The 26,631-nt window shown below is 42.2% G+C and overlaps 1 protein-coding gene across 1 annotated transcript in view; it reads left to right on the forward strand.

Annotated features, from left to right (window-relative positions):
* Nucleotides 1–26,631, forward strand: part of alpha-PheRS (phenylalanine--tRNA ligase alpha subunit) — a 108,862-nt gene that overhangs the window by 20,752 nt on the left and 61,479 nt on the right. The window contains exons 3-8 of the mRNA XM_068362282.1: nucleotides 13,007–13,161; nucleotides 13,308–13,449; nucleotides 13,733–13,975; nucleotides 14,282–14,419; nucleotides 18,485–18,634; nucleotides 19,041–19,126. Coding sequence (XP_068218383.1) covers nucleotides 13,007–13,161; nucleotides 13,308–13,449; nucleotides 13,733–13,975; nucleotides 14,282–14,419; nucleotides 18,485–18,634; nucleotides 19,041–19,126 — 914 coding nt within the window. The remainder of the gene's footprint in view (nucleotides 1–13,006; nucleotides 13,162–13,307; nucleotides 13,450–13,732; nucleotides 13,976–14,281; nucleotides 14,420–18,484; nucleotides 18,635–19,040; nucleotides 19,127–26,631) is intronic.

Genomic DNA, 26,631 nt, shown 5'->3' on the forward strand with positions numbered 1-26,631 from the left:
TACCTCGGAGTGGGGTACAATAATGTACACACCTGCTACTGGTGCTCATCCTTGTACAGGAATGAGCAGACACTCTGTTGGCTGGAATGAAGGGCTCCTACCCTTCTTCCCCTTTTCCTGGATGCTTAAGAAACACCTTAGTCTCCTAGATACTTCAGTATCGGAAGAAAGGAATATGGCTGGTGGTGAGGTTCCATCACTTTTGTACGATAGAGAACCAAAACTTGAAAGAAACCTGCAGTTGGTCTCCTCATGGCTGTTGGGACCAGTTGATTTTTCCGCTTTGGTAGAACTCGTCACACACAGAGTGTTGAATAGACTCTGAGGGAGGTGACATATCCTCGGACAGGATTTAGTCTGGTGGTCCCTGGAAAGGACACCGTTGTATGGTTGGTACTTACCTCATGCAGAAACCTTCCCTCAAAAGGTGTTTTTCAATATTAATCTTACCCGATGATCATGTAGCTGTCAACTCCGTTGCCCGACAGAAATCTACGGTCGGGATACGCCAGCGATCGCTATCCAGGTGGGGGTGTACTTCAACAGCGCCATCTGTGGTCAGGTACTCAAGTACTTCTTGTCAACAAGAACTCAATTTTTCCTCTGTCGTGCCGCCGGCAAGACCTACTTGGATACGCTGTTGATTTTGGAGTCTTTTGTTCACGATTTGGTGATGTATTTGCTCTAAAGTTTAGCCTTCGCTGTTCAGGAAGCTTTATCCTTAGCTTAGCAAGCTTTTGGAATTAATTTGACTTATTGGTTAACGAACTTTGCTTAATTTTGGAATTCCCCCTGACTACTTCTAAATTCAAGATGTCTGACCATTCCCAAGTACCTAAATACAGGCAGTGTAGTGTTAGGACTTGTACTAGGCGTCTTCCGAAGGCCTCTATAGATCCTCACACCGTATGTTCCAATTGTAGGGGTAAATCCTGTCAATTGGAAGATCGATGTGGGGAATGTGCTGGGCTTTCGGAATTCGATTTTAACGAATTCCTCAGATATGCACGTAGGTTAGAGAAGGAGAGAGATAGGAGGAGTTCTTCTCGCTCTGTGGATTTTTCCTCTCCCCATACCCCTCAACCTTTTCCTTCCCCTGTGGTGGTGACTCCCGAACCTGCTACGAGTGCTCAGCCTGCAATGGCTGATATGTTGCGTGCCATTCAGGCTCTCGGTGATAAGGTGGAGTCGTTGGTTAGTGACCGCAATCAGCTCTTGGCAGATGTCAGAGAGCTGAAAGCGAAGAGTGCAGTGGGAAGTGTTAGTGCTAGTGATGTGCATAGTGTCAGTGTCAGTGTTGCGCATGAGGGTACATCTGTGCGTGCCAGTCGTCCTCCCAGTCCGGGACCTCTTGCAAGCTCCCAAGCCCAGGGGAGAAGCAATGTCGAAGGACCAAAGGGTTCGGCAGGCCTTGATCGGCGCACGGATGTATCCTCAGTGGTTGCGGACGTATCTGTTAAGGATCGTCCCATCCACATACAGACGAATGAGCCCTTACATTCCTCGTCTGTGGAAGAGGTTTCCAGGAGGAAACGGTGGACCAAGGTCTCACGACCGCTCAAACGTAAGGTCCCTTCCGAGCTTGTCCAACGGCCCAGGTGTAGCCACTGGGTCAGTTCGGACTCGCCACAGTCATCTGATGACTGCACACCTCCCAAGAGAGGTAGAGTGGTCCCTCAACAGGCTACTGCTCCGTCTGTTGTTGCTCCAACCACAGTAGACCCTAAGTGGTCCATGCTGCAGACTATGCAGTCTCAGCTTGCGGCTTTCATGCAGGAGTATCATGCCGAGAAGGTTAACCCCTCTCCTGTTAGCCTACAACCCGCAGAGGTTGTGCGCTCAGCAGATACTGCGGCTGCCTGCTCCCACACACCACCTGTGAGAGCTCCTCCACCGATGCGCAGTCCTCCCTGCCAGACGCATGTTCTTGCTGCACCATCTGCTAACATGCGTGAGCTGCCGCATCAGGAGTTGCCGGGTTCCAGCACTATGCGGCATTCTCCTCAGCCCATGCAGCATGCTCTGCAGACCTTACAGCATGCTCCGCATACCATGCAGCATGAGCCGCATACCTTACAGCATGCTCTGCATACCATACCGCATGCTCCTCAGCCCACCGCAGACCCTCCCTCACACCAGCCCTCTGCTTTTGTTGTTGCCAGCTCGCAGACTGTCCAGCAGAGGCATGATGTTGGATCCGCAGGTACGCATGCACCCGTTCTGCAGGATTCAGCCGGTCAGCTTGCTGCTCTGCCTTTGCCACTCACAACTCAACTTTCGGATGATGATGTATCGGATGATGAAGCTGCTCATCTGGATGAACCTCACTCTGATGTTGAAGGACACAAGTCTTCGCCACCTTCCTTAGACTTTCGCAAGGTCCTTGCTTTGTTCAGGGACTTGTATCCTGAACATTTTGTGTCTGCAACCCCTCGTTCTCCTCCCTCCGAGTTTGCTCTGGGCATGCAGTCTGCTGCGCCTGCCTTCACCAAGCTTGTTCTCGCCAGATCATCTAGGAGAGCTTTGAGGGTTATGGGGGACTGGTTGCATTCCAAGAAGCAACTGGGAAGGACCTCTTTTGTGTTTCCTCCTCCCAAGCTTGCTTCTAAGTCGAGCGTCTGGTATGCCACGGGAGAGGAACCTGGCTTGGGGGTTCCTGCCTCTGCCCAGGCCGACTTCTCAAGTCTGGTTGACTCTCCCTGCAGGTTGGCTATGAGACGTTCGAAGATCTGCTGGTCCTTTTCAGATCTTGATCATCTGTTGAAGGGAGTCTTTCGTGCCTTCGAGATATTCAACTTCCTCGATTGGTGTTTGGGAGCCTTAAGCAGGAAGACTTCCCCTTCAGATAAGGACTCGGCCATGCTGATCATGTCTAGCATGGACAAGGCAATTCGGGATGGGTCTGGTGAGCTTGCGGCTTCATATGTATCAGGAGTCCTCAAGAAGAGAGAACATCTTTGCTCCTTCTTATCTGCTGGTATCACTCCTTGCCAGAAGTCAGAGTTGTTGTTTGCTCCTCTCTCCAAGTGTCTGTTTCCGGAGGAGTTGATTAAGGGGATGGCTGCCTCACTTATCCAGAAGGACACTCATGATCTGATGGCTTCTTCTGCACGTAAGGCTAAAACCTTACCTTCCGTGCCTAGACCCTTCCGCCCTGCAGCAGTTGATACACCTGCTTCTAGGTTCATCCCGCCCTTTCGTGGCAGAACCTCCAGCAGAGGAGGTACCCGTGCAGACAGTCACCGTGGCAAGTCCAAGAAGGGTTCCAAGTCCGCAAAAGGCAAGTTTTGACTGCCTTCCTCTCCAGACAGCTGTAGGAGCCAGACTCAAGACCTTCTGGCAAGCTTGGGAGAGCAGAGGTGCAGACGCTCAGTCTGTGAAGTGGCTAAGGGAGGGATACAGAATTCCGTTCTGCCGCAATCCCCCTCTAGCTACATCTCCCATCAACCTCTCTCCCAACTACAAGGAGAAGGACAAGAGGCTAGCGTTGCAACAAGAGGTGTCGCTCTTGCTACAAAAGGAAGCAGTGGTAATAGTCCGGGATCATCAATCCCCGGGCTTTTACAACCGTCTCTTCCTGGTAGCCAAGAAGACAGGAGGTTGGAGACCGGTGCTGGACGTCAGTGCGCTCAATGCTTTTGTCACCAAGCAGACGTTCACGATGGAGACGACGAAGTCGGTCATAGCAGCGGTCAGGCAGGAGGACTGGATGGTCTCGTTAGACCTGAAAGACGCATACTTTCACGTCCCCATCCATCCAGACTCCCAACCTTTCCTGAGATTCGTCTTTGGAAAGGTTGTGTACCAGTTCCAAGCCCTGTGCTTTGGCCTAAGCACGGCACCTCTTGTGTTTACCAGACTGATGAGGAATATTGCGAAATTCCTTCACTTGGCAGACATCAGAGCCTCCCTCTATTTAGACGACTGGCTTTTAAGAGCTCCCACAAGTCGTCGCTGTCTGGAGAATCTCAGATGGACTATGGATCTGACCAAGGAACTGGGCCTCCTGGTCAATTTAGAGAAGTCCCAGCTCGTCCCATCCCAGACCATTGTCTACCTGGGTATGGAGATTCAGAGTCGAGCTTTTCGGGCTTTTCCGTCGGCCCCAAGGATCAACCAAGCCCTAGAATGCATCCAGAGCATGCTGAGAAGGAACCGATGCTCAGTCAGGCAGTGGATGAGTCTAACAGGGACACTATCATCGCTAGCCCTGTTCATCGAGTTAGGGAGACTCCACCTCCGCCCCCTTCAGTATCATCTAGCTGCTCACTGGATAAAGGACATGACGCTAGAGACGGTCTCAGTTCCTGTTTCCGAAGAGATGAGGTCTACTCTAACGTGGTGGAAGAACAGCATTCTTCTCAAGGAAGGTCTACCTTTGGCTGTTCAGACCCCCGACCACCGTCTCTTCTCGGACGCATCAGACACGGGCTGGGGTGCGACATTGGACGGACAGGAATGCTCGGGAACATGGAATCAGGAGCAGAGGACACTTCACATCAATTGCAAGGAGTTGTTGGCGGTTCATCTGGCCTTGATAAACTTCAAGTCCCTCCAGCTAAACAAGGTGGTGGAGGTGAACTCCGACAACACCACAGCCTTGGCTTACATCTCCAAGCAGGGAGGGACTCATTCGAGGAAGTTGTTCGAGATCGCAAGGGACCTCCTCATCTGGTCAAAAGATCGAAAGCTCACGCTGGTAACGAGGTTCATTCAGGGCGATATGAATGTCATGGCAGATCGCCTCAGCCGGAAGGGTCAGGTCATCCCCACAGAGTGGACCCTTCACAAGAATGTTTGCAGCAGACTTTGGGCCCTGTGGGGTCAGCCAACCATAGATCTGTTCGCTACCTCGATGACCAAGAGGCTCCCGTTGTATTGTTCTCCGATTCCAGACCCAGCAGCAGTTCACGTGGATGCTTTTCTGCTGGATTGGTCCCATCTCGACCTGTATGCATTCCCGCCGTTCAAGATTGTCAACAGGGTACTTCAGAAGTTCGCCTCTCACAAAGGGACACGGCTGACGTTGGTTGCTCCCCTCTGGCCCGCGAGAGAATGGTTCACAGAGGTACTGCAATGGCTGGTCGACGTTCCCAGGACTCTTCCTCTAAGAGTGGACCTTCTACGTCAACCTCACGTAAAGAAGGTACACCCAAACCTCCACGCTCTTCGTCTGACTGCCTTCAGACTATCGAAAGACTCTCAAGAGCTAGAGGCTTTTCGAAGGAGGCAGCCAGAGCGATTGCCAGAGCAAGGAGGACATCCACTCTCAGAGTCTATCAGTCTAAGTGGGAAGTCTTCCGAAGCTGGTGCAAGGCCAATGCAGTTTCCTCAACCAGTACCACTGTAACCCAGATTGCTGACTTCCTGTTACATCTAAGGAACGTAAGATCCCTTTCAGCTCCTACGATCAAGGGTTACAGAAGTATGTTGGCAGCGGTTTTCCGCCACAGAGGCTTGGATCTTTCCACCAACAAAGATCTACAGGACCTCCTTAGGTCTTTTGAGACCTTAAAGGTACGTCGGTTGTCCACTCCAGGCTGGAATCTAGACGTGGTCCTAAGGTTCCTTATGTCATCAAGATTTGAACCTCTCCAATCAGCCTCTTTTAAGGACCTCACATTAAAAACTCTTTTCCTCGTGTGCTTGGCAACAGCTAAAAGAGTAAGTGAGATCCACGCCTTCAGCAGGAACATAGGTTTCACATCTGAAACGGCTACATGTTCCTTGCAGCTCGGTTTTCTGGCTAAAAACGAGCTTCCTTCACGTCCTTGGCCTAAGTCGTTCGAGATCCCAAGCCTGTCCAACTTGGTGGGGAACAAACTGGAGAGAGTACTTTGCCCAGTTAGAGCTCTTAGGTACTATCTAAGAAGGTCAAAACCTTTACGAGGACAATCAGAAGCCTTATGGTGTGCTATCAAGAAGCCTTCTCTTCCAATGTCTAAGAACGCAGTTTCTTACTACATCAGGCTTCTGATTAGAGAAGCACATTCTCATCTGAAGGAAGAAGACCTTGCTTTGCTGAAGGTAAGGACACATGAAGTGAGAGCTGTGGCTACTTCAGTGGCCTTCAAACAGAACCGTTCTCTGCAGAGTGTTATGGATGCAACCTATTGGAGAAGCAAGTCAGTGTTCGCATCATTCTATCTCAAAGATGTCCAGTCTCTTTACGAGAACTGCTACACCCTGGGACCATTCGTAGCAGCGAGTGCAGTAGTAGGTGAGGGCTCAGCTACTACATTCCCATAATCCCATAACCTTTTTAACCTTTCTCTTGAATACTTTTTATTGTTGTTTTTGGGTTGTACGGTCGGCTAAGAAGCCTTCCGCATCCTTGTTGATTTGGCGGGTGGTCAATTCTTTCTTGAGAAGCGCCTAGGTTAGAGGTTGGGATGAGGTCCTTTAGTATGGGTTGCAGCCCTTTATACTTCAGCACCTAAGAGTCGTTCAGCATCCTAAGAGGACCGCTACGCTCAGTAAGGAAGACGTACTTAATAAAGGCAGAGTAATGGTTCAAGTCGACTTCCTTACCAGGTACTTATTTATTTTATGTTATTTTGAATAACTAATAAAATGAAATACGGGATACTTAGCTTCTTTGTTAACATGTATGCTGGTCTCCACCCACCACCCTGGGTGTGAATCAGCTACATGATCATCGGGTAAGATTAATATTGAAAAATGTTATTTTCATTAGTAAAATAAATTTTTGAATATACTTACCCGATGATCATGAATTAAAGAACCCGCCCTTCCTCCCCATAGAGAACCAGTGGACCGAGGAGAAAATTGAGTTCTTGTTGACAAGAAGTACTTGAGTACCTGACCACAGATGGCGCTGTTGAAGTACACCCCCACCTGGATAGCGATCGCTGGCGTATCCCGACCGTAGATTTCTGTCGGGCAACGGAGTTGACAGCTACATGATCATCGGGTAAGTATATTCAAAAATTTATTTTACTAATGAAAATAACATTTTCGTGCTTGACGTAGCCCTCCACAAGTAATGTAGCGAGAATCATGGGCTCTCCTTCAGTGTGGTTCATACTGACCACTGTGGCAGGTCTTGTCCTGACCCTATCGGTCCTGTGCTGCTACATAAAATCCCTGGATTCTGTCTGTTCTCAATGCAGGCCAGGATTGTTCACCTCAGTTCGCGAGCCAAAGAGATATAACGGATGACCAGAATCAGCTACCTTTTCGGTTTTTATTATGCCTCTTGACTGCTGCCTTAAACATACACATACAACTAGACCTCACCCACAGTTCCTCTTCCTCATCACGAGGAGAGTGAAGGAGGTGACTTGATGTAGTCTTTTCTTGTCAGAGGGTAGTCTTTGACTGTACCCATTCGCCATTCTCTCGCCCTATTCCAGGATAAGCTTGAACTCATGATGCCAGGGGAGTAGCTACGACCCTGTCATTCCATGAAAATCTTTGTGGTGCAGGTACTCCAGGCAGGCTTGTGAAACATCAGATGATGTTTATTGCCCATTTTTTTTTTTTTTTTTTTTTTTTTTCCAGAAATTGACCTATAGGTTCCTAGACACTTTGTGATAGGACTTGTCGTAGCTACACAGTAGGTAGTATTGCTGCCTTTGCTCCTTGGAACAGCACTCAAACAGTAGATCAAGTATGGAGGTTACGTAAGAGACTGGGCTGGGATGAAGGTTAACCGGCCCTTTCCTTTCACTTTCGTCTTCTCATCTACGGCCACCCTGTCAGCTGGAATCAATTCACCTGTAGGCTAGTCCCACCTTATTGGTAGATTTCCTATAACATGGTATAGTCTAGTAGGAAGATAGGGTTCCCATGCACCCCCATGATACATTTTTTTAACTTGCATTTTTGCAATCCCTGGGGTGTCTGGGAACAGAATCCCCTTTGTTCCCATTCAAAAAAATGTCCCATGTGGGTCATTTAGCCGTCTATTTGTCCGCCATCTTGGATTTCTTGAGATGTAAAAGTTAGGGGTAGGGGAAATATAAAGGACCTTTTCGTAAAGAAATAAATTAGTTACAGGTACAAACTAGGTATCATTGGAAAGGGTATGAACAGCACTATCACAAGAACCCATCACTTATTCGGTCATGACATTGATGACGTCATCAGAGGTCAAAAGGTCACGTTAAAGGGGCACTAGTCAAAATTCGGGCCCATCCAATTTGTTAACTATCCTGCACCTAACTGAATAAATATTTTGGATTCTACTTTGCTTCAAAGAAAGTGTACATGAATAGGTAGTTTTTAAATCTAAAACAAATTAATTAACTAGAGTGTAACATTATTAACCCTTTCCACAAATAAAACGAAATATTGAAAAAATTATTTTTTTTAAATGAGATTAATGTGAAATTCCAGTTCGACACATCTTTGTTTTCTCTGCCTTTCTGTTATGGTAAAAGGCCTTATATGTTCCAATGAGTCCCGAAATACAGTCTATGTATAATTCCATTGGTATCTTCACTTGGTATTATAAGAATATGCATTACACACACATATATATAGATAGAATGTTTGATAACGAGTTGCTATAACACGCAGGTCAAAAATGTATTAACTTGCAATATTATCATGACTGCCAAAAGTCTCAATGTTCATATTAATCTAATCTTCATTATCACTGAGAAGTTCTTCATTGTCACTGTCTTGGTCAGCCTGTTCTCCATCAGGGTCATCACCACACTGTTCCATCTCTTTCGTAGTCTTGTGAACTAAGTCTATCAAGGCAGGGGGAAGTACCAGGCTGCAAGACCACACTGGTTCCAGAACACCCTCATGATTTTGTTCCCAACCTTGTTCAGGATTATATGGCTTTGGAGACCAGAAGATTGGAATATATGCTCGCTTGTAGATAGCTAGGCGATGGTTCACTCGACGAATATGTGGCATAAGGTTGTCTCGGCAAGGTGGCAAATGGGAGAGGTCAATCTTAGATTTTGTTGTCAGTTGCTCATCTTCCCCAACCATCTTCCTTAACATGATTCCGCGTACAGTGTCAATAGATTTCTGTCTGGAGTAGCCATACATCAGACATGTGAATGCCTCGATATCATCAATCGTTTCTGGCTCTACCGACCATTCATCCCCAAGTTTTCTGAAAGGAGATGAGTATAATTATATCAATTGCCGCACAAAGTTGATAAAGTGTAATAGTCAGGGCATTGCATACATATAGATAACAAGATAAATACCTGAAAGCTTCATGATGAATTGGATGACGTTGTAACTTCTTAAGGGGTCCAATCTTGCCCTTTCCCTTGAAGGAACTTGTAATGTCCTCCCCGGTGAACATGTACAGTCCAAGGACCATTTTGTTGACCATTTGACGATGTTTACCAGTTCCGATGTCAAGAAAGATGGTAAAACCTATGGTGTTAGCATGAAACAGGAGAATGACAAAGATATCAGTGTCTGGCGTCCTGACTACAGCTGACTTGTAACCCAGTTTTGCTGCATACTTCAGGTACAGCACAATCCTTGTGTCTGTTTCCTCCTGATTAGACGTAAGCTCTTGAACCTCTTGTGGGGCAACCTGAAATGATAATGTGGAACTTATCATACATACTGATTTTACACAGTAGGCAAATGGTTAACCGTATTAGATTAATGGAATTCAATTACTTACATCACCATCAGATGATTGTAACTGGTATGCTTTGCCGTTCACAACCACCAGTGCTGTGCCACAGTGCTCCATACGAGAAGCTGCGTCATTGCTGCTCCAAACCTTGAATAGTAGTACACAGAGCTGTGTTTTATAGTGGTCATTTGCCGGGAATAGTTTGAAGTCATTTGGTTTTCTTGTCGCTGGCCCTTGTATCAGATAACGCTGAGAAGATCCTCGGCGTAATCTCTCCTGAGCCTTGATAGAATCAGCATGGTTAGAATCAGTTGAGAAGATAAAATCTTTCTTGGCCACCATCTGATCTAAGACTTGCAGACATATTTCTCCAAACGTAGGTGATATATTTGTCAGGGCATGGAAAAGGGTGTTGCCATCTTGGATGTGCAGGGCACCCTTCGGATAAGGAATATCCCCGTGACTATCATCTGTGAAGAAATGCAGAAGTGCAGCTTTGTTGGTCTTATTGAAGAAACCATCAGCAGTACCCAGACTAAGTGGTACAGGGGTGAGTGAATATCTCATCAGTTCATCAAGGCCTAGTGGCTCATCCAGGTTCTGGGATTTGACCAGCAGCATGAAGGCAAGGTCACTCTGCTGTCGGTATTGAACAATATGCAGTTGTCGTATGGTGCTGCAAGGCAGAATGTGTTTAGGTAATTTCCACTCTCCGTTTGTCACAGCATGGCTGATGTCCTGGAAATGAAACCACTAGACATTAGACAGAAAATGGTTTACATTTTCATTACAGAATGTGGTAAAACTATATATCAAGGTGGTAAAGCAAATGTCGTTAAATCTCACCTGAGCTATGGAAAGGACCAGACGTCGGCACTTTTCAGACTTTTCCACGACTACTTCATCCACCAGAAGAGTCGACAGGACCTCGCATCTCGCATGGAGCACTGTGGCACAGCACTGGTGGCTGTGAACGGCAAAGCATACCAGTTACAATCATCTGATGGTGATGTTGGAAGGTATTCTTCTGATGCTCTGGCATCCAGCTCATCAGCTGTTGGAGGCCAAGGAAGTGGTGTTGACTCATGGAACATCCTCTGAACAGCAATGCGCAAGTGCAAGGCAACATCCTCAAACTTGTCTCTGGAACCAAGTCTATATGCATATGTCACTGCTTCCGCAACAGAGATGCTTTTGCTGTACACCAGGTTGAAGGTTATGCATACCCTGTCCCCAGGAAAAACTTTTGTGAAAGCGATGCTCTCATTAATTTCGTGTCTTTGAAATCGGGTCTTCAGCTTGTCACTTCTGAAATCTGGATTTGGGAATCCACAGCGTTCAAGTTCTAGCTATCTATAATCGAGCAGATATTCCAATCTTCTGGTCTCCAAAGCCATATGATCTTGAACAAGGTTGGGAACAAAATTATGAGGGTGTTCTGGAGCCAGTGTGGTCTTGCAGACTGGTACTTCCCCCTGCCTTGATAGACTTAGTTCACAAGACTAAGGAAGAGATGGAAGTGTGATGATGACCCTGATGGAGAATAGGCTGACCAAGACAGTGACAATGAAGAACTTCTCAGTGATAATGAAGATTAGATTAATATGAACATTGAGACTTTTGGCAGTCATGATAATATTGCAAGTTGATACATTTTTGGCCTGCGTGTTATAGCAACTCGTTATCAAACATTTTATCTATATATATGTGTGTAATGCATATTCTGATAATACCAAGTGAAGATACCAATGGAATTATACAAAGACTGTATTTCGAGACTCATTGGAACATATAAGGCCTTTTACCATAACAGAACGGCAGAGAAAACAAAGATGTGTCGAACTGGAATTTCACATTAATCTCATTTAAAAAAATAATTTTTTCAATATTTTCGTTTTATTTGTGGAAAGGGTTAATAATGTTACACTCTAGTTAATTAATTTGTTTTAGATTTAAAAACTACCTATTCATGTACACTTTCTTTGAAGCAAAGTAGAATCCAAAATATTTATTCAGTTAGTTGCAGGATGGTTAACAAATTGGATGGGCCCGAATTTTGACTAGTGCCCCTTTAACGTGACCTTTTGACCTCTGATGACGTCATCAATGTCATGACCGAATAAGTGATGGGTTCTTGTGATAGTGCTGTTCATACCCTTTCCAATGATACCTAGTTTGTACCTGTAACTAATTTATTTCTTTACGAAAAGGTCCATTATATTTCCCCTACCCCTAACTTTTACATCTCAAGAAATCCAAGATGGCGGACAAATAGACGGCTAAATGACCCACATGGGACATTTTTTTGAATGGGAACAAAGGGGATTCTGTTCCCAGACACCCCAGGGATTGCAAAAATGCAAGTTAAAAAAATGTATCATGGGGGTGCATGGGAACCCTCTCTTTCTACTAGACTAGTATAGAAGTGTTGTTTCACACATTCCTAACGGTTGAGCATGTTGTAACCAGGAATCTTTGGATTAGTATTCCAGCGAGTGGGAATAGGAACTTCCTCCCGCCTATGGATGAGTCTCATATGTAAAGGACAGTGGTTTGTATTTGTACCAGAACAAAGGGCAAATTCAGAGGTAACTCATATTTTTCCTATCTATACAAACCTGAGTCCTTTACTCATGCTTAACTGCCATCACCAACTCCCTAGAAAGTCATAGATGCAATCAAAGTGACTACTTAGTGAGCAAGGGCGGATTGCAGGGTTTCCCTACTCCTGCCTGGTACTACCTACATCTTGTTATAAAATTTTAACTGCCCTATTCCAGCTTTGCTGTTATCATATATGTAAAGGACTCAGGTTTGTACAGTTGGGAAAATTTTTAATTACTGAATCTCCAAATTTTTCATATTGTATTACTTGTAAAAAATTTGATATTTTAACACACTTGTTTTGCAATCTGAGATTATGTCACGAGGACTTTTCACCAGATGCCCATTGGTCAAATGACTGTGACTAATATAAAGATAGTTAAAGCATAGTACTAAAATGCGAGTTGATTTTATTTTTGTTAAATTTAGCAACAGTCAAACTGGCTTCATCTGTCAAATTGATGTTATCAGGTTCATTATTCCATTAAACCTTCCAGTAAATAAGGCTGATAGATAATAAATAATGATAAATATGTAACATGAATATTTTGTTACACCATTTGTTTATTGTAGCTATAGCTTGGGCTACTTAACCAGAAATAGAACTTTTTTGATAGAAATATTTCCATACAATGTTTGAAATTTATCAAATATCAGTATTTTTTTTTTTTTCAGTTGGCAGATGAATGTCTTTGGTATTAAATGGAACATTGATTAGTTTTTTCTCCTTTTTTCATTCATAAATTATTATTGCTATTTTTTAAGATATAGCCCAAGTAGAAAGTAAGCATCATGAGTCTTAATATTTGATATTTTCAGTGGGTCAAGAAAGAAGGGGAGAAAGTAGTGAAGGCTATGCCAGCCATTGAAGATGTAGTACAACTACACCTAAAATCCATTGCTGCTGGAGATACTGAAGCTGTTCCAGATAAGATTAAAGCAGATTACAAAAAAAGAAAGCTGATAAAAGAAGTGTAAGTTGGTTATGTTATTCCAATAGAGTAATATGTACAGAATGACTTGTTCCCAAAAAGTTTTGAATATTTTATCCAAATTTTCAAATTGAAAGGGCCAATTTACCCTGTCACTAATCTTAAATTATTTTTTTTTTCTATTGCAGTGATATCACCTTTTTTGAAGTCACTCGAGGTAGCGACTTCACTACAACCGTCACAAAGCAGGAAGGAGAGTTGACTAAGGAAATGATCGAGAGTGGTCTATGGAAGAATAAATCCTTCAAGCCCTTTAATTTTCAAGCTAAAGTAAATTGATTTAATTTGATTTTTTTAACTTTGATAGATTTTCTTAAGATATTTTTATATAATTAAAACATCCTTAGGTATTAAACTAATCATTAAATCTTTGAATATCTCTTGAAAGATATAGAACTATTGTGTTAGTTATATGTAAGGTTAAAGCTATGCTGTAGCCGGCTACCTATACTATTTATGTTTTGTACATTACAGTACACTAAAATATTAATGAATGAATGGTACTGGATATATTTAGATTTATTGTTAATATTTTCAAGTTTTTCTTTCTCAGGGACGGCTCGAGCAGCGATCAGGCCACCTACATCCCTTGATGCAATTGAGGGCAGAGTTTCGTCAAATATTTTTGGAAATGGGCTTCACTGAGATGCCCACGAACAACTTTGTCGAAAGTGCTTTTTGGAATTTTGATGCCCTTTTCCAACCTCAGCAGCATCCTGCCCGAGACTGCCACGATACATTTTACGTTGCCGAACCAGCAAGAACATTAAGTGTGCCTGAAGATTACTTACAAAGGGTAAGCCCTTGACAAAGGCACTGGCTGTTTTCAGTGCGTTAAAAAAGACTAGGAGTGTATGTTAGTACAGTATACACTACTGTATTTTAACATAATGCATCAGATTTCTCAACATGTTTGTAATCAAGGGATGTCTCAATTTTAGAGATTGTATTTAATAATAACGTAATTAATGAACAGAGTATCTATCATCGGAATCTTTTTTTTTTTTTTAAGTTAGTTCATCAGATACAATAAACTTAATTTTGTATTCTTGTATGAATTCTGCTATTTGTTTTTATTGAAGTGTCTTGTTATTCTTTGAAGGTAAAAAAAACTCACTCCGTTGGTGGCTATGGCTCGACAGGTTACCAGTATAACTGGGACAGAGATGAAGCGCACAAAAATCTTTTACGAACCCATACGACAGCTGTGAGTGCTAGGATGCTCTACAAACTTGCTCAGGTAAATTGATATGGTATTTAGATGGTTGTATATATTCTGTGTCTTAACTTTGATAATAAACATAATCCCAGTTTTGCTGATATTTTAACAAAAAGAATGATGAAAATTATCTTTGTCTGCAGGTTTTCTTAACAAATACTGATTTCTGTTCTTTATGAATTATATATTTGTTTCTACACAACTACAAACCTTTGTCCTTTAATAGAAGTATATCAGCGAAGCTGAAAAACTTGTCTTTTAAAATTATAATGTATTGTTGTTAGTTACCACTGCTGGCTCATCGAGTGACCACTTTGATTTCCGCTGCAGTGTGTACTGATATACTTTCAGTGGCTTAACCCAAACTTGGCAGAATTGATTTCTTTCATTTTTCTTTTCCATAGTGTCTTAAGTGTAAGCGATGGAGAAACTGAACGTAGACATGTGGACCTGCCCTGGAGTTACAGATTGTAGTTGCAGGGCCAGCTTGAGCAGCGCATCAGTTGATCCCCATTTTGTTTTGTCAGATCGGCAGGGGGCATAGTTCCTCACAAGCTCCTCCTTGTGAGGAATGTAGCGAGTGGCAGGCATACAGTAGGAGAAGGAATAAACAGTCATAAGCCTGAGTCCTCTCCTTCTGGTCTTCCTCGAAGTCTAGAAAGTCAGTTGGACCTTTTCCTCCTACCCTTGGTATCCTGCCCTTGGATCCTTCCCCATCGCCCTCCTTTAATGGCGGTTGAAGGAAGGGGAACGGTTTTAATCTAACCACAACAACCTTGGGAATGGTAAATTTCCTTCTCAGAGCGAGCCCTTTAAATCCTTTCCAGCTGTTGATGCCCCGACTATGTTGTGGCTGTCTTTGGGTTTGGGAGGTAGTCCTTCAGCGGGGATCGATGTAGCTGGTTTAGTTGCACCAGTGGGGGCCACCGTTTTGTCTTAGTACCTGGATGCTCGGACACAGCCGTTCTCGGAAGCTGTCTTTCCTTTGGAATGCAAGATGCCCTTCTCTCTGCCCATAGTTCAAAGGAATTTTTGGAAGAACCCTTTTCTCTGTTGGATCACCCATCAACGGAATGGAATAGATGTAAATTAACATCTTCTGACGATGACCTTGATCATCATTCAGAAGCTCTTAGGGATTCCTCCCCCATGCGTGTGTATTAGCACTGCAGACGTTTCAACAGTACCCTTGTAGGCCACTCAGTACCATGGATGAGTGACAAAATTACCCTAGTGGCTTGCATCAACAAGAAGGAAGGTACTGCTTCTCCAAACCATTGCCAGTTGGCATTACAAGCTCATGAATGGGCTTTGGATAATGAAGTGGAGCTGTCAGTAAGATTCATTCCAGGCAAACGGAATGTAATCGCCAACAAGCTCAGTCACCAGGGACATTTTGTAGGGTCAGAGTGGTCTCTTCCTCTTCAAGTAGCAAGAAAAAATTTTAACTTTTTGGGGTTCACCACCAATCGACCTGTTTACAACAATACTGACTAATAAGCTACTGAAGTATTGTTCACCAGTTCCGAATTAGGCAGCACCACTGGAATACACCTGATATCCATGGGAGGACCTAGAAATTTATTCTTTTCTGCCCTTTAGCCTGATTTGCAGAATAATCACCAGGGTATGGTCAACCCAAACGTCAGGATGACGTTGGTGGCACCCAAGTAACCGCAAGTGGAATGTTTCCCAGACCTTCTCATGCTATTGACCAAGACTCCGAGGGAGTTGCTCCATTGAGCCAACCTTCTGTGTCACCCAGAGATACCCCGACTCGGTGGCATCTCTGTTACTTCACTGGTGGAGGCTATCCAGCATTCAGAGCAGGAGGCTTTTCACAAGGCGCTGTACAGGAGATGTCTGGATACTTCTGTAGATCCTCCACAGCAATATACCAGGCCAAGTGGGTTGATTTCATTGAAAGGGTACCTCTCCTCTCAGAACCTCTATTTCCTCAATTACGGACTTCCTCATTTTCCTGTGAAGAGAGAAACTCCTCTTGGTCTTGGTAGTAAAAGGCTATCACTCAGTATTGAGCTAAGGGGAGTGGAACTTTTTAAAGAAATAATGGGAACTCAACACCAATAAGGAGTTTTGAGCAGTCATGCTCTCCCCGGGAAGTCAAACCTTCTGCTTGAAATGTAACCAAAGTTCGTGAGTCCCTAAAAAGGGCTCCCTATGAACCATTAAAACATGCAACAGACAGTATTTGAAGTTCAAGATGGTGTTGCTTTGACTTCTACTAAATGTTAGGGGAGCTACAAGGCTTGTATTATTTGATTACCTAATCCAAGCATTGAAGGCAGGTCTCTCCTGTGTACTGAAGTTTATAGCAAAAACTCAAAACCCTGCTATTCAGATCCAAATTTTGCCTGTTTTACTTTATCTTCCCCTAGGGAAGTGACTGACAATCCAGATGATTTCCTTCTTTTTCCTCTAAGGGTGCAAAGACGCTACCTCTAAAGGACCCAACATGCTAGAGCAAGGTTACAGAACTTGTTCATTAGATCAGAAAAACAAAAGAAGATTATATCTAAAAACACTATCTCTTTCTGGCTTCGTGAGGTCATTAACAGAGTGCTGTCTTCAAAACAGGGTGAGCCGAAGGGACCGGTACAGACAAGAAAGAGGTCACGAGGTCAGGGTAGTGGGAGTAACTCTAGCTTTTTGGATAAATTTTTTAGTGGGTCGAGTATTAAAAGCCAAGGGTTCTGCTACCTTCACCACTCATTAGTTACAGGAGTGCACCCACTAGTCACTGAATACCTTTGCTATAAGACCTGTGGTACCGTAACTCCTCAAGAGGTAGTGTAGCAAACCTAGTTCCCTCACAGGTGAAGAAGCAATGTACAGTATCTAAAATATCGATTGTGCCATGAGTCAAGAATGAGAGTTGGAAGGTCTGAACCTTCTGGAGTGCAGTGGGGGCAATGTTATATTGCTGGAATGGATTTTATTGCTAGTAGGCTTCACTAATGAGTATTTGTTCAATTGTGAGTAAAATATAAATGTTCATTTCCCCATCCTTCTAACAAGGGGAAGGATGGATAGTGATGTAAACCCAACAATTTACCATTGCCTTACATTATTGACATGGTATCCTACAAGGATACAAGTCCTTTCATGACTTCCTGTCATTAGACAATGCCTAGCCTATACCCGATAGAAAGTGGGTGGGAGTCATCACTCCGTTCCCAAGTGGTCCGGGTACTGAGACATCGCGAGTTTTAGTAGTTGGTTGATAGGGACTTCCTCCCACCTAAGGATAAGTCTCCTATGGACGGATGATGGTTTATTCAGTATTCATTTAGGAACGAATAAAAGATTTTAAAGTTAATTTGTATTTTTCCTAATTATATAAACCCTGATTCCTTAAAGTTACATTTCCCGTTTCATCCAATTGCAAGCCATAGATGAAGGTCGAAGTGGCTACTCAGCAAGCCGGCAGTGGGGCGTGGCTTCCCCAGCACCTGCCTATAACTATTGGCTCCTCATTATAATTTTAACAACCGAGTTTTCCTGCTTCGTTGAAATCATACTCCTATTAAAGGACTCAGGTTTGTAGTTGGGAAAAATACAAATTACTTTTAACATTTTTTTTTTCCCAATTCAGTACTAGGTTTTATTTTTATCTGGAAGTACCGTATGTAATTAACGTCCTTATTTTGTGAGCCTTAATGTTATAGTCATCTGTGTAAGAACCTAGAATTTTGTCTTGGTAATCTGATTAAATGATGTATTTAGTGAAAGTTCTGTACTCTATTCAATTTATTACTATATTAAATTTCAGTCATTCTTTTCCTTTTATATAGTTAATTTTGAATGATGGTTTTTACTTCCTGGTAGTAAGTTGTCTTTCAGTTAAAGCATTATAGTTTTTGTGAAAAGGATTTGAAAGAAGAATTAAGGTTTTAGCATTTTTGTTGTGTGTGTTGCTTACCATCATCCAATTTATTTGTCGATACATTTTATATAGTAATTAGAAATTGATACTAACATTTTATCCTCTGTAGTGTTTTTAAGAGAAGATTATTGGTTTATTATTCTGTATTCCTTCAAAGAATATGGTTTTCTTCATTTCAGGAAGGATTCAAGCCATCCAAGTTTTTCTCAATTGACCGTGTGTACCGAAATGAAACCCTGGATGCAACCCATTTGGCAGAATTCCACCAAATTGAGGGTGTGATTGCAGATTATAATCTTGGTATCAAGCATCTGATGGGTGTCATAAATGTAAGTATCTTCAATTCAAGGGTTTTTTGAAGAAATAAGAAGCTACCTTTGGGATATTTGTTTTTGTCTTTTGCTTAATGTACAGTAATAGTCTTCACTAAAAGAATTTTATTTGCTTCTACGGGAATGTGAACCTTCATAGTTTCTGTACCTATGTGAAACTAATCATTGAGCCAAAGTTATCATTATCCTGTTTGATAGTAATAAAGTGCTCTGTCAGCTGAGAATATATTCAAAGGTGATCATTTTGTAATTCAACATATTATTATTGCTTGCTAAACTAAGTTTGCTATTTGTATTTCTTGGTGTGCCATCTGATTTGAAGGGGCTGTAAATAAACAAGCTTATTTTAATACTTTTATTGAGCCACTTCAAAATTATTAATGTTAATTTTTCTATTTTCCAGGCTTTCTTTGAAAAAATTGGCATAACAAATTTACGTTTCAAGCCAGCATACAATCCCTATACTGAGCCCTCTATGGAATTATTCAGGTATGTTGTATTAATCTTTCATAGTTTATCGGAAATTTTTTTGAAAAGGTTGTTATTTTAAGAATTTGAAACTTGCTTCATTCAAGGATAGTTGTTAGAGAAGTTGGATTTTCTTACTTAAACTAATACAGGTACTTCAAAGAAAGATAACGTCACATGCAGTTGGGTTTATTAAGTTGGCTCAACAGTGCAAAGTAAGGAGACTTTTGACACAATTGTGTAGCAAGGAATATACCCATAAAAACCTAATTAAATTGCTCTGTAATGTTATACTGTATATAAAAAGGATTATTATAGGGATAATGAAAATTCCAGAAAGATCAACAATTCCATAGTCTTGTATGGATCAAAACTTCATATCATGTCACCACTCTGCGAAGTTGCAAGACGTCTACTTAGTTCCCCATGACATAACTGATATTGGACACCACTTTACAAACCAAAACAGCTAACTTGTTACTCTTGGAGTAGCTCTATCTTTGTTCCATAACTGTAATACAACCCACGCTATTTACAGGGGTATTACTTTCTTCGCCGAAAGGATGAGCCATTAAAATTTAGCGGGGGTTAACTACCCATCCTGCTAGTTAGAGGGGGTTAGGGAAGGTAGTTAGTTACCCCTCTCACTCACACACCTGTGACTGCTTCACTTTGCTTTTGGCTCGAATGGAGAACGGTTGTTGCCGCTCTTCCTCCTCACCTATTTTTGGACTGCCACTAATCATTGCTTTTTTACTTATTCTTACAGTTTGTGTGTGTTGAGCACTCCTGCCGGCCATGCATACCTACCCTGGTACTTTTATGTCCGCGGAGGACACCAATCCCCCACCGTTTGTGTCCGGCTTGCAGGGATCAGCGGTGTAATGAAAGTAACAAGTTTATCAAATGCCTCCCAGTGGGAAAGGTTTGGGCATCGGCGAAAGAACAAGGCTAAGCGGGATTCTTATCCTTCGAAGGTTTCTTCGAAGTATAAGAAACCTAAGGGTTCTTCTTCCTCCTCCTGATCTTCCTCCGAAGCTCCTGCTTGAACGGGTTCCTCCTGGGAACCGTCAAGTAGTAGCGCATTTAACTCTTGGACAACCTCATTCCTTGAGAGACATTGCTTCCCCTAGCGAAGCAGCCCCAGCCAGAGCGTCAAACCCCGACTCGTCAATTGGCTGTCTCCTATAGAGGAAGTCCCACGAGACAGCAGTGTTACGGCCTCGGAACCCATGGAGGTTTCCGTCTTTCCTTCTACGGATGGCCACCAGTAGGTTCTACCACCCAAACCTTCGGTTCTGGAGACCTTCTTATCTCCTAGGAGGGAGCCTAAAGACTCCAAGACACTGTCAAATCCAAAACCCGCAGAGGGGGTCAAACCATGATAATAGACATCAACCTGCATAAAGCCTTCCCATCTGACGACATGGTAGTGAGTCTGAGAACGGTCACAAGACCTTTTATCAGACGAGAAGAACTCCCAGCCCAGAGGTGGCTATGTCTCCTTGGGCACCTATCATCTCTTGCCCATCTAGTTCCCAATTGCTGCCTCAGGATACGATCTCTTCCCAGGTTTTTGATTCCCCGGACATTCTGGGGATCAGAGGAACAGATGGACCTCAAGTGGTGGGTGGCAGACAAGAACCTGCTGAAAGGTGTTTATCTTTTTGTTCACCCCCTGGACTTGATGCTCTTATCAGAAGCATCAAAAGAAGAGTGGGGGCCCCACGTGCTGCACCATGCGACCTCAGCCCTTTGGTCAGTTCGAAAAGTACCTACACAACTTTCATGGCAATGAAGGCCGTCTTCCTGGCCCTTCAACAGTTCCACCAGTTCCTGGGAGGTCACTCAGTGGTGTTGATGAGCGACAACACCACAGTAGTGGCTTACATCAACAAGCAAGGAGGTACTTTTTCTCAGCCCCTATTCCATCTGGCAGTAGTGATGCTGAGATGGGAAGAAGTCCACTAGGTGACACGATCAGCCCACCTCATTCCCGGCTAAAGGAATGTGCTCGCAGACAACCTGAACAGAGCAACTCAGTTAGTGGGTTCCGAATGGTCTTTGGATCATCTAGTAGCCAAGAAAGTCCTGACTTTGTGGGATTCTCCGAATGTAGATCTGTTTGCAACGTCCCTGATCTTCAGGCTCCTGTTATACTGCTCCCCAGTTCCAGACCCCAAGGCTCTCTGGCAAGTTGCATTCCAACAGGGCAACATCAACTTTTATGCCTTTCCCCCGTGCTGAAGGCCAGAACATCAGTCAATCTCTCAATGACCCTCATAGCTCTGCTATGGTATCAAGCAGACTGGTTCCCAGACCTTCTGCAACTCCTGTCAGAGCTTCCGAGAGAATTTCCGTGACACGATCTACTAGGACAACCACACATCAATATTTACCACAAAGCCATAGCTTTGCTACGTTTTCATGCCTGGAGACTATCCAGCATCTCCTCACTCAGAAAGGATTTTTGCAACCAGTTACGGAAAGGATGTCTGGACATCTGTGAAGATAGTCGGCCTCAGTCTACCAAGTGAAGTGGAACGTCTTCTGTAGTTGGTGTCTTGGAAGGGGTATCTCTCCACTCAATGCTACTATTCCAGCAATAGCGGAGTTCTTCATGTATTTGCGGGAGGAAATGCGCCTCTCCGTTTTGGCAGTAAAAGGTTTTCATTCAGCCTTGGGTCTTCCCTTTAAACTGTAAGGAATGGACATTTCCTCATCGCTAGAACTTTCCCTCTTCAAGTGGAGTTACGAACTTACCTGTCCTCAGTCAGAAGTGAGACCTCCTCCTTGGAACGTGGTTGTAGTTCTTCGGTATCTAAAGAGACCTCCCTACGAACCATTACGCCAGGCATCAGATCGTCACCTTACGTGGAAGACGGTGTTCCTACTCACCTTGGCTTTGGCCAAAAGAGTCCACAAACTTCATGGTCTCTCGTATGACATTGCCCATTCAAGGGAATGGGGAGAGTTAAGATTCAGCATAGTTCTGGAGTTTGTTGCCAAGACTCTAAACCCGGGGGTACCGGATCCTAGATTTGATTCCCTCTGATAACGAGTCTCCGTTCTGTAACCGAGGATCCAAATCATCTGTTACTATGGCCAGTAAGGAGTTTGAGGCTCTACCTCAAAAGAACAGCAGCAGCACGTGCCTTCGCTCTTTGTCAGCACTGGGAGAAATAAGAGGAGGATCACAGAATACCATTTCTGCCTGGATTCGCAGGGTTATTGACCATGCGCTAAATCCAAAACATCCTCCAACACATGGACCCAGAGCATACAATGTCGGGCACAACTACGTCAATGGCCTTCAAACGAAACTACTTTGTGGCGCAGGTTCTTCAAGCAGGTGTGTGGAAGTGTCAAACTATATTCACCACCCATTACCTACAAGACGAGACCCACAGGAGACTAGATACATTTTCTGTCAGTCCTGTGGTGGCTGCATAACAACTGGTTTATTACCTCAGGCTCCTTAATGGACAAGTAGCAGAAGGTTGAGGGCATTGTTACCGGGTTTTAGTCTGAATGAATGGAAAGAAGGGACAGGCTCTTTTCATTTCTTCATCCTCCCTTCTCTTTGGGAAATCAGCATCCAGGGTCCTCTATATAGATGACCTCAACCACTGCAGGTAAACCATTGCTCCCTTGTGTAACAGAGTATTGTGTCAATACTGTTGCGTCACCATACCCTGTCGAGGTGGTATTGGGAATGTCCTGGTAAACTGAATTGATTCCAATGGACTCGGAATAACTTTTACCTTGACAGTCACATTGCTAGTATCTCAACACACAGCTTGTGTATTCCGCATACCATGCACAGCAAGGTTTAGCTAGTTGTTAGGGTTCCCTTATTTTTGTTCTATCATACATAAAAAAGGAATCCCCGGGTAAAGCCAAGAAGCCAGATTGGCTTGTATATCCACCCTCCTTAGGGGTTAGTCAACCCCTATAAATAGCAAGAGGTTTGTATTACAGGCAGGGAACAAATGGAAAATTTGGATGTAATTTGTATTTTTCCTTACGATACAAACCTGTAGCTATTTATACAGATTTGCCCGCCAACCCAGTACCTCTTTGAATTCCTACCTCCAAGCAAAGTGAAGCACAGTCATAGACTATTAGGATCGTTGTTAACCCACACTAAATTTTACTGGCTCATCCTTTTGAGCTTCGCCGAAAGTAATATCCCTATACATAGCTACAGGTTTGTATCGTTAGAAATAATGCAAATGACTTCTAAATTTGTCATCTTAAATATATTTTGAGACTTGAGTGGCTTTTCGGAAGGATTTGTTCTTGGATGAGGTACAATTGGGCCTTATGGGAATGAATTCTAATTTAATATTGGTTTCATTTTTATCCTAATGATAAATATTTTCTTATCACTTTAATTCTTACTGATTTTCACTTAAGAATGTAGACTAAGTTTTAAAGTATTAAAGTTTGTTTACACCAGCCTTTGGAAAACTAGACATTGGTGTAGGTTAGGTTTGATCTATATTCAACCATATTACCACTGTATTCATACTCTTCAGTTCTATTATCTTTGTGCAATTCAGTACAGAGAAAAAGAAAAATAATATACGCAATGATTACCGAACATTGGTGGCTAATTTATGCAAAAAAAAAAAAAAGTTTATTAAAAACAGCTAATTGGGAAAGAAAAATCATATTCCAGCCAAGTCAATTTAAGTATTCAAATTGTCTACGTAAGCTGTTTTGAAACATAAATCATTCATTAACAAAGTGCATATTTTACTATCTTAAAGAAAACCACATGCACAAATTGTTACTTTTATTATATTAAGCTTATACAGTACTATACATGAAATTTGCATTATAATTCGCAAGAATCATTTCATTTCAAATTGAAAACTTTCATATCTTGGAAAAGCAGCAAGTTGGTGTTGAAGATTTCATGCTTAGCATTACAGTAATCGTTAAATTTTATGGTAAATTTTTCATTTTTTTTTTTGTATTGTATGAAATTTACAGCTTCTTTTTTAATCGTACTTACTCCAATAAAAACTCATTCAAAGAAAGAACAAAACTTCGTTCTATTTTTGGGTATTAAAAACACTTCATATTGCTGTAACGCTTTCTCTAGGTAGATAAGGGGTCTATTGTGGTAACAATAAAAAAATAATAGTTTGAGCATTGTCTTGAACTTTTGTAAGTACTTTGAGAATATGAGATTATTTATTGGACTTCTCTCTCTCTCTCATGAGACCAGTATCTTGATGTTTTTAGTTAGTAAACATAATTGTCTAAACTATAAGCCTGTAGAACCAGTCATGTACAGTAATGTAATGGATAAATAAACAAAATTACCAAAAATCAAAACCTTTTAGAAGCAGTTGTTTTTAGTTAAGCAGTTTTGGACTTTGATCTACAGTATTTTCAATATTAATCTTACCCGATGATCATGTAGCTGTCAACTCTGTTGCCCGACAGAAATCTAAGGTCGGGATACGCCAGCGATCGCTATACAGGTGGGGGTGTACACAACAGCGCCATCTGTGAGCAGGTACTCAAGTACTTCTTGTCAACAAGAACTCAATTTTTCCTCTGTCGTGCCACAGGCAAGACCTACTAAATACGCCGTCCCTAACTGGATTTGTTTTCACAACGTTTTGGTGAAGTACACTATTCCAGTTTTGAGCTTTCGCTATGCAGGGGTTTTATCTTCTTTCAAAACTTGAACTCGTTTTGGATAGATTTAATTATGGTGACGAAGAGAGTATGGACTCTCTTTCACTTTTAAATGGCCGACCCTTCCCTTAGACGGAAGTGTTGGTGACGAAGAGAGTATGGACTCTCTTTCACTTTTAAATGACCGACCCTTCCCTTAGACGGAAGTGTGTTTAGGTTTTTGGTAATTTTGCTTAACAAGTTATAGATCTATTTATTTTATATCTCTCCGCCATTTATAGGCCTCTTCGATTAACTTTCCATTTATTATAAACTTATAAAAATTAATTTTTATGTTTGTTTATATGCGACCTTTCCTAATAGTAGGCGGTCCTTACTTGGAACCGAAGTTAATTAACATTGAGCCCGTCATATCGTATTTCCTTTTAAGAATTTATACTTTTTTAATTTTAATGTTTTTGAAAGAATTTCTTTGATAGTCTCGTACTGTTTTCAAAGATGAACTAACGTTTAGTTTTGTCTCCGCAGTTGTTGACGTTCAGAACGTTCAACATGCGCTCTATCGTTACGATAGAGAGAGAGTATTTCACGGTTTCACGTTGCAGTAAGAGTAAACCGATTCTAGCGTTTCGTTCATTCTTTCTTAGCTTAAATGGTTTTAATTCTAATAAAGGAACTTTTTATTTGGGAAACCTTTCAGTTTTTTTCCTTTAACAAATAATATGTTTTAACGATATATAATTGGGCTCATCTCTCAGGTTCTAAGTCAAGAGAGAGAGAGAGAGAGAGGAGAATAAACGTTTCGTTCAAGCGGGTAACGTTGTTCTCGTTTTTTACTCTTCTCCCTAGTCGCTACAGTGAACCCTCGTTTATCGCGGTAGATAGGTTCCAGTCGCGGCCGCGATAGGTGAAAATCCGCTAAGTAGTGACACCATATTTACCTATTTATTCAACATGTATATTCAGACTTTTAAAACCTTCCCTTGTACGTAGTACTGTTAACAAACTACCCTTTAATGTACAGAACACTTAATGCATGTACTACAGTACCCTAAACTAAAACAGGCACAAATATTAAAGGTGATTTTATGTCATGCATTTCCTAAACATGCTAAAAAGCATGATAAAAAATGGCAACCAATGTTTTGTTTACATTTATCTCTGATCATAATGTAGAAACAAACTGGAGGTAGAGCTTTGCTTATTACCCAGACATATTTCCCATACTTTTCCCTTAGAACTACATCACATCTTCCTACTTTAGATATATATATATATATATATATATATATGTGTGTGTGTGTGTGTATATATATATATATATTTATATGTATACACATATACATACCTACATATATACATAAATACATGCATACATACATATATATATATATATATATATATATATATATATATATATATATATATATATATATATATATATATATATTACTGTATATATATGGGTTATGGAAAAAATCCGCGAAGTGGTGAATCCGCGATGGTCGAACCGCGAAGTAGCGAGGGTTCACTGTATAGGGGAAGAAGGTAAAACATTTCTAGAGTTTTATTCTTGTTCCCAGGCTTTATGCGGTGAGAGATTTTAAACGTAGTTTATTTGATCTAGTGTTTAGTCTCTTTTCCAGCCACTGAATTCTTTATCTTTCATTATGTTTTTCTGTTGCATTGTAAAACTGTTTTCGCAATTACTACCTTTTAATGAAGGATAGGATTGCGTGTTTCAGGTACAAATCACTTAAAGTTTCGAGTTCAGTGAAATGAGTGCAAACAGAAAATCAAAAGTGATAAAGTGATATGCGCAAAGTGTTACAGTGTTGCGTTCGAGGGTTCGTCTGTTCGTGCCAGTT

This window comes from Palaemon carinicauda, chromosome 38 (assembly GCF_036898095.1).
Source record: "Palaemon carinicauda isolate YSFRI2023 chromosome 38, ASM3689809v2, whole genome shotgun sequence".
Classification (NCBI taxonomy): Eukaryota; Metazoa; Arthropoda; class Malacostraca; order Decapoda; family Palaemonidae; genus Palaemon; species Palaemon carinicauda.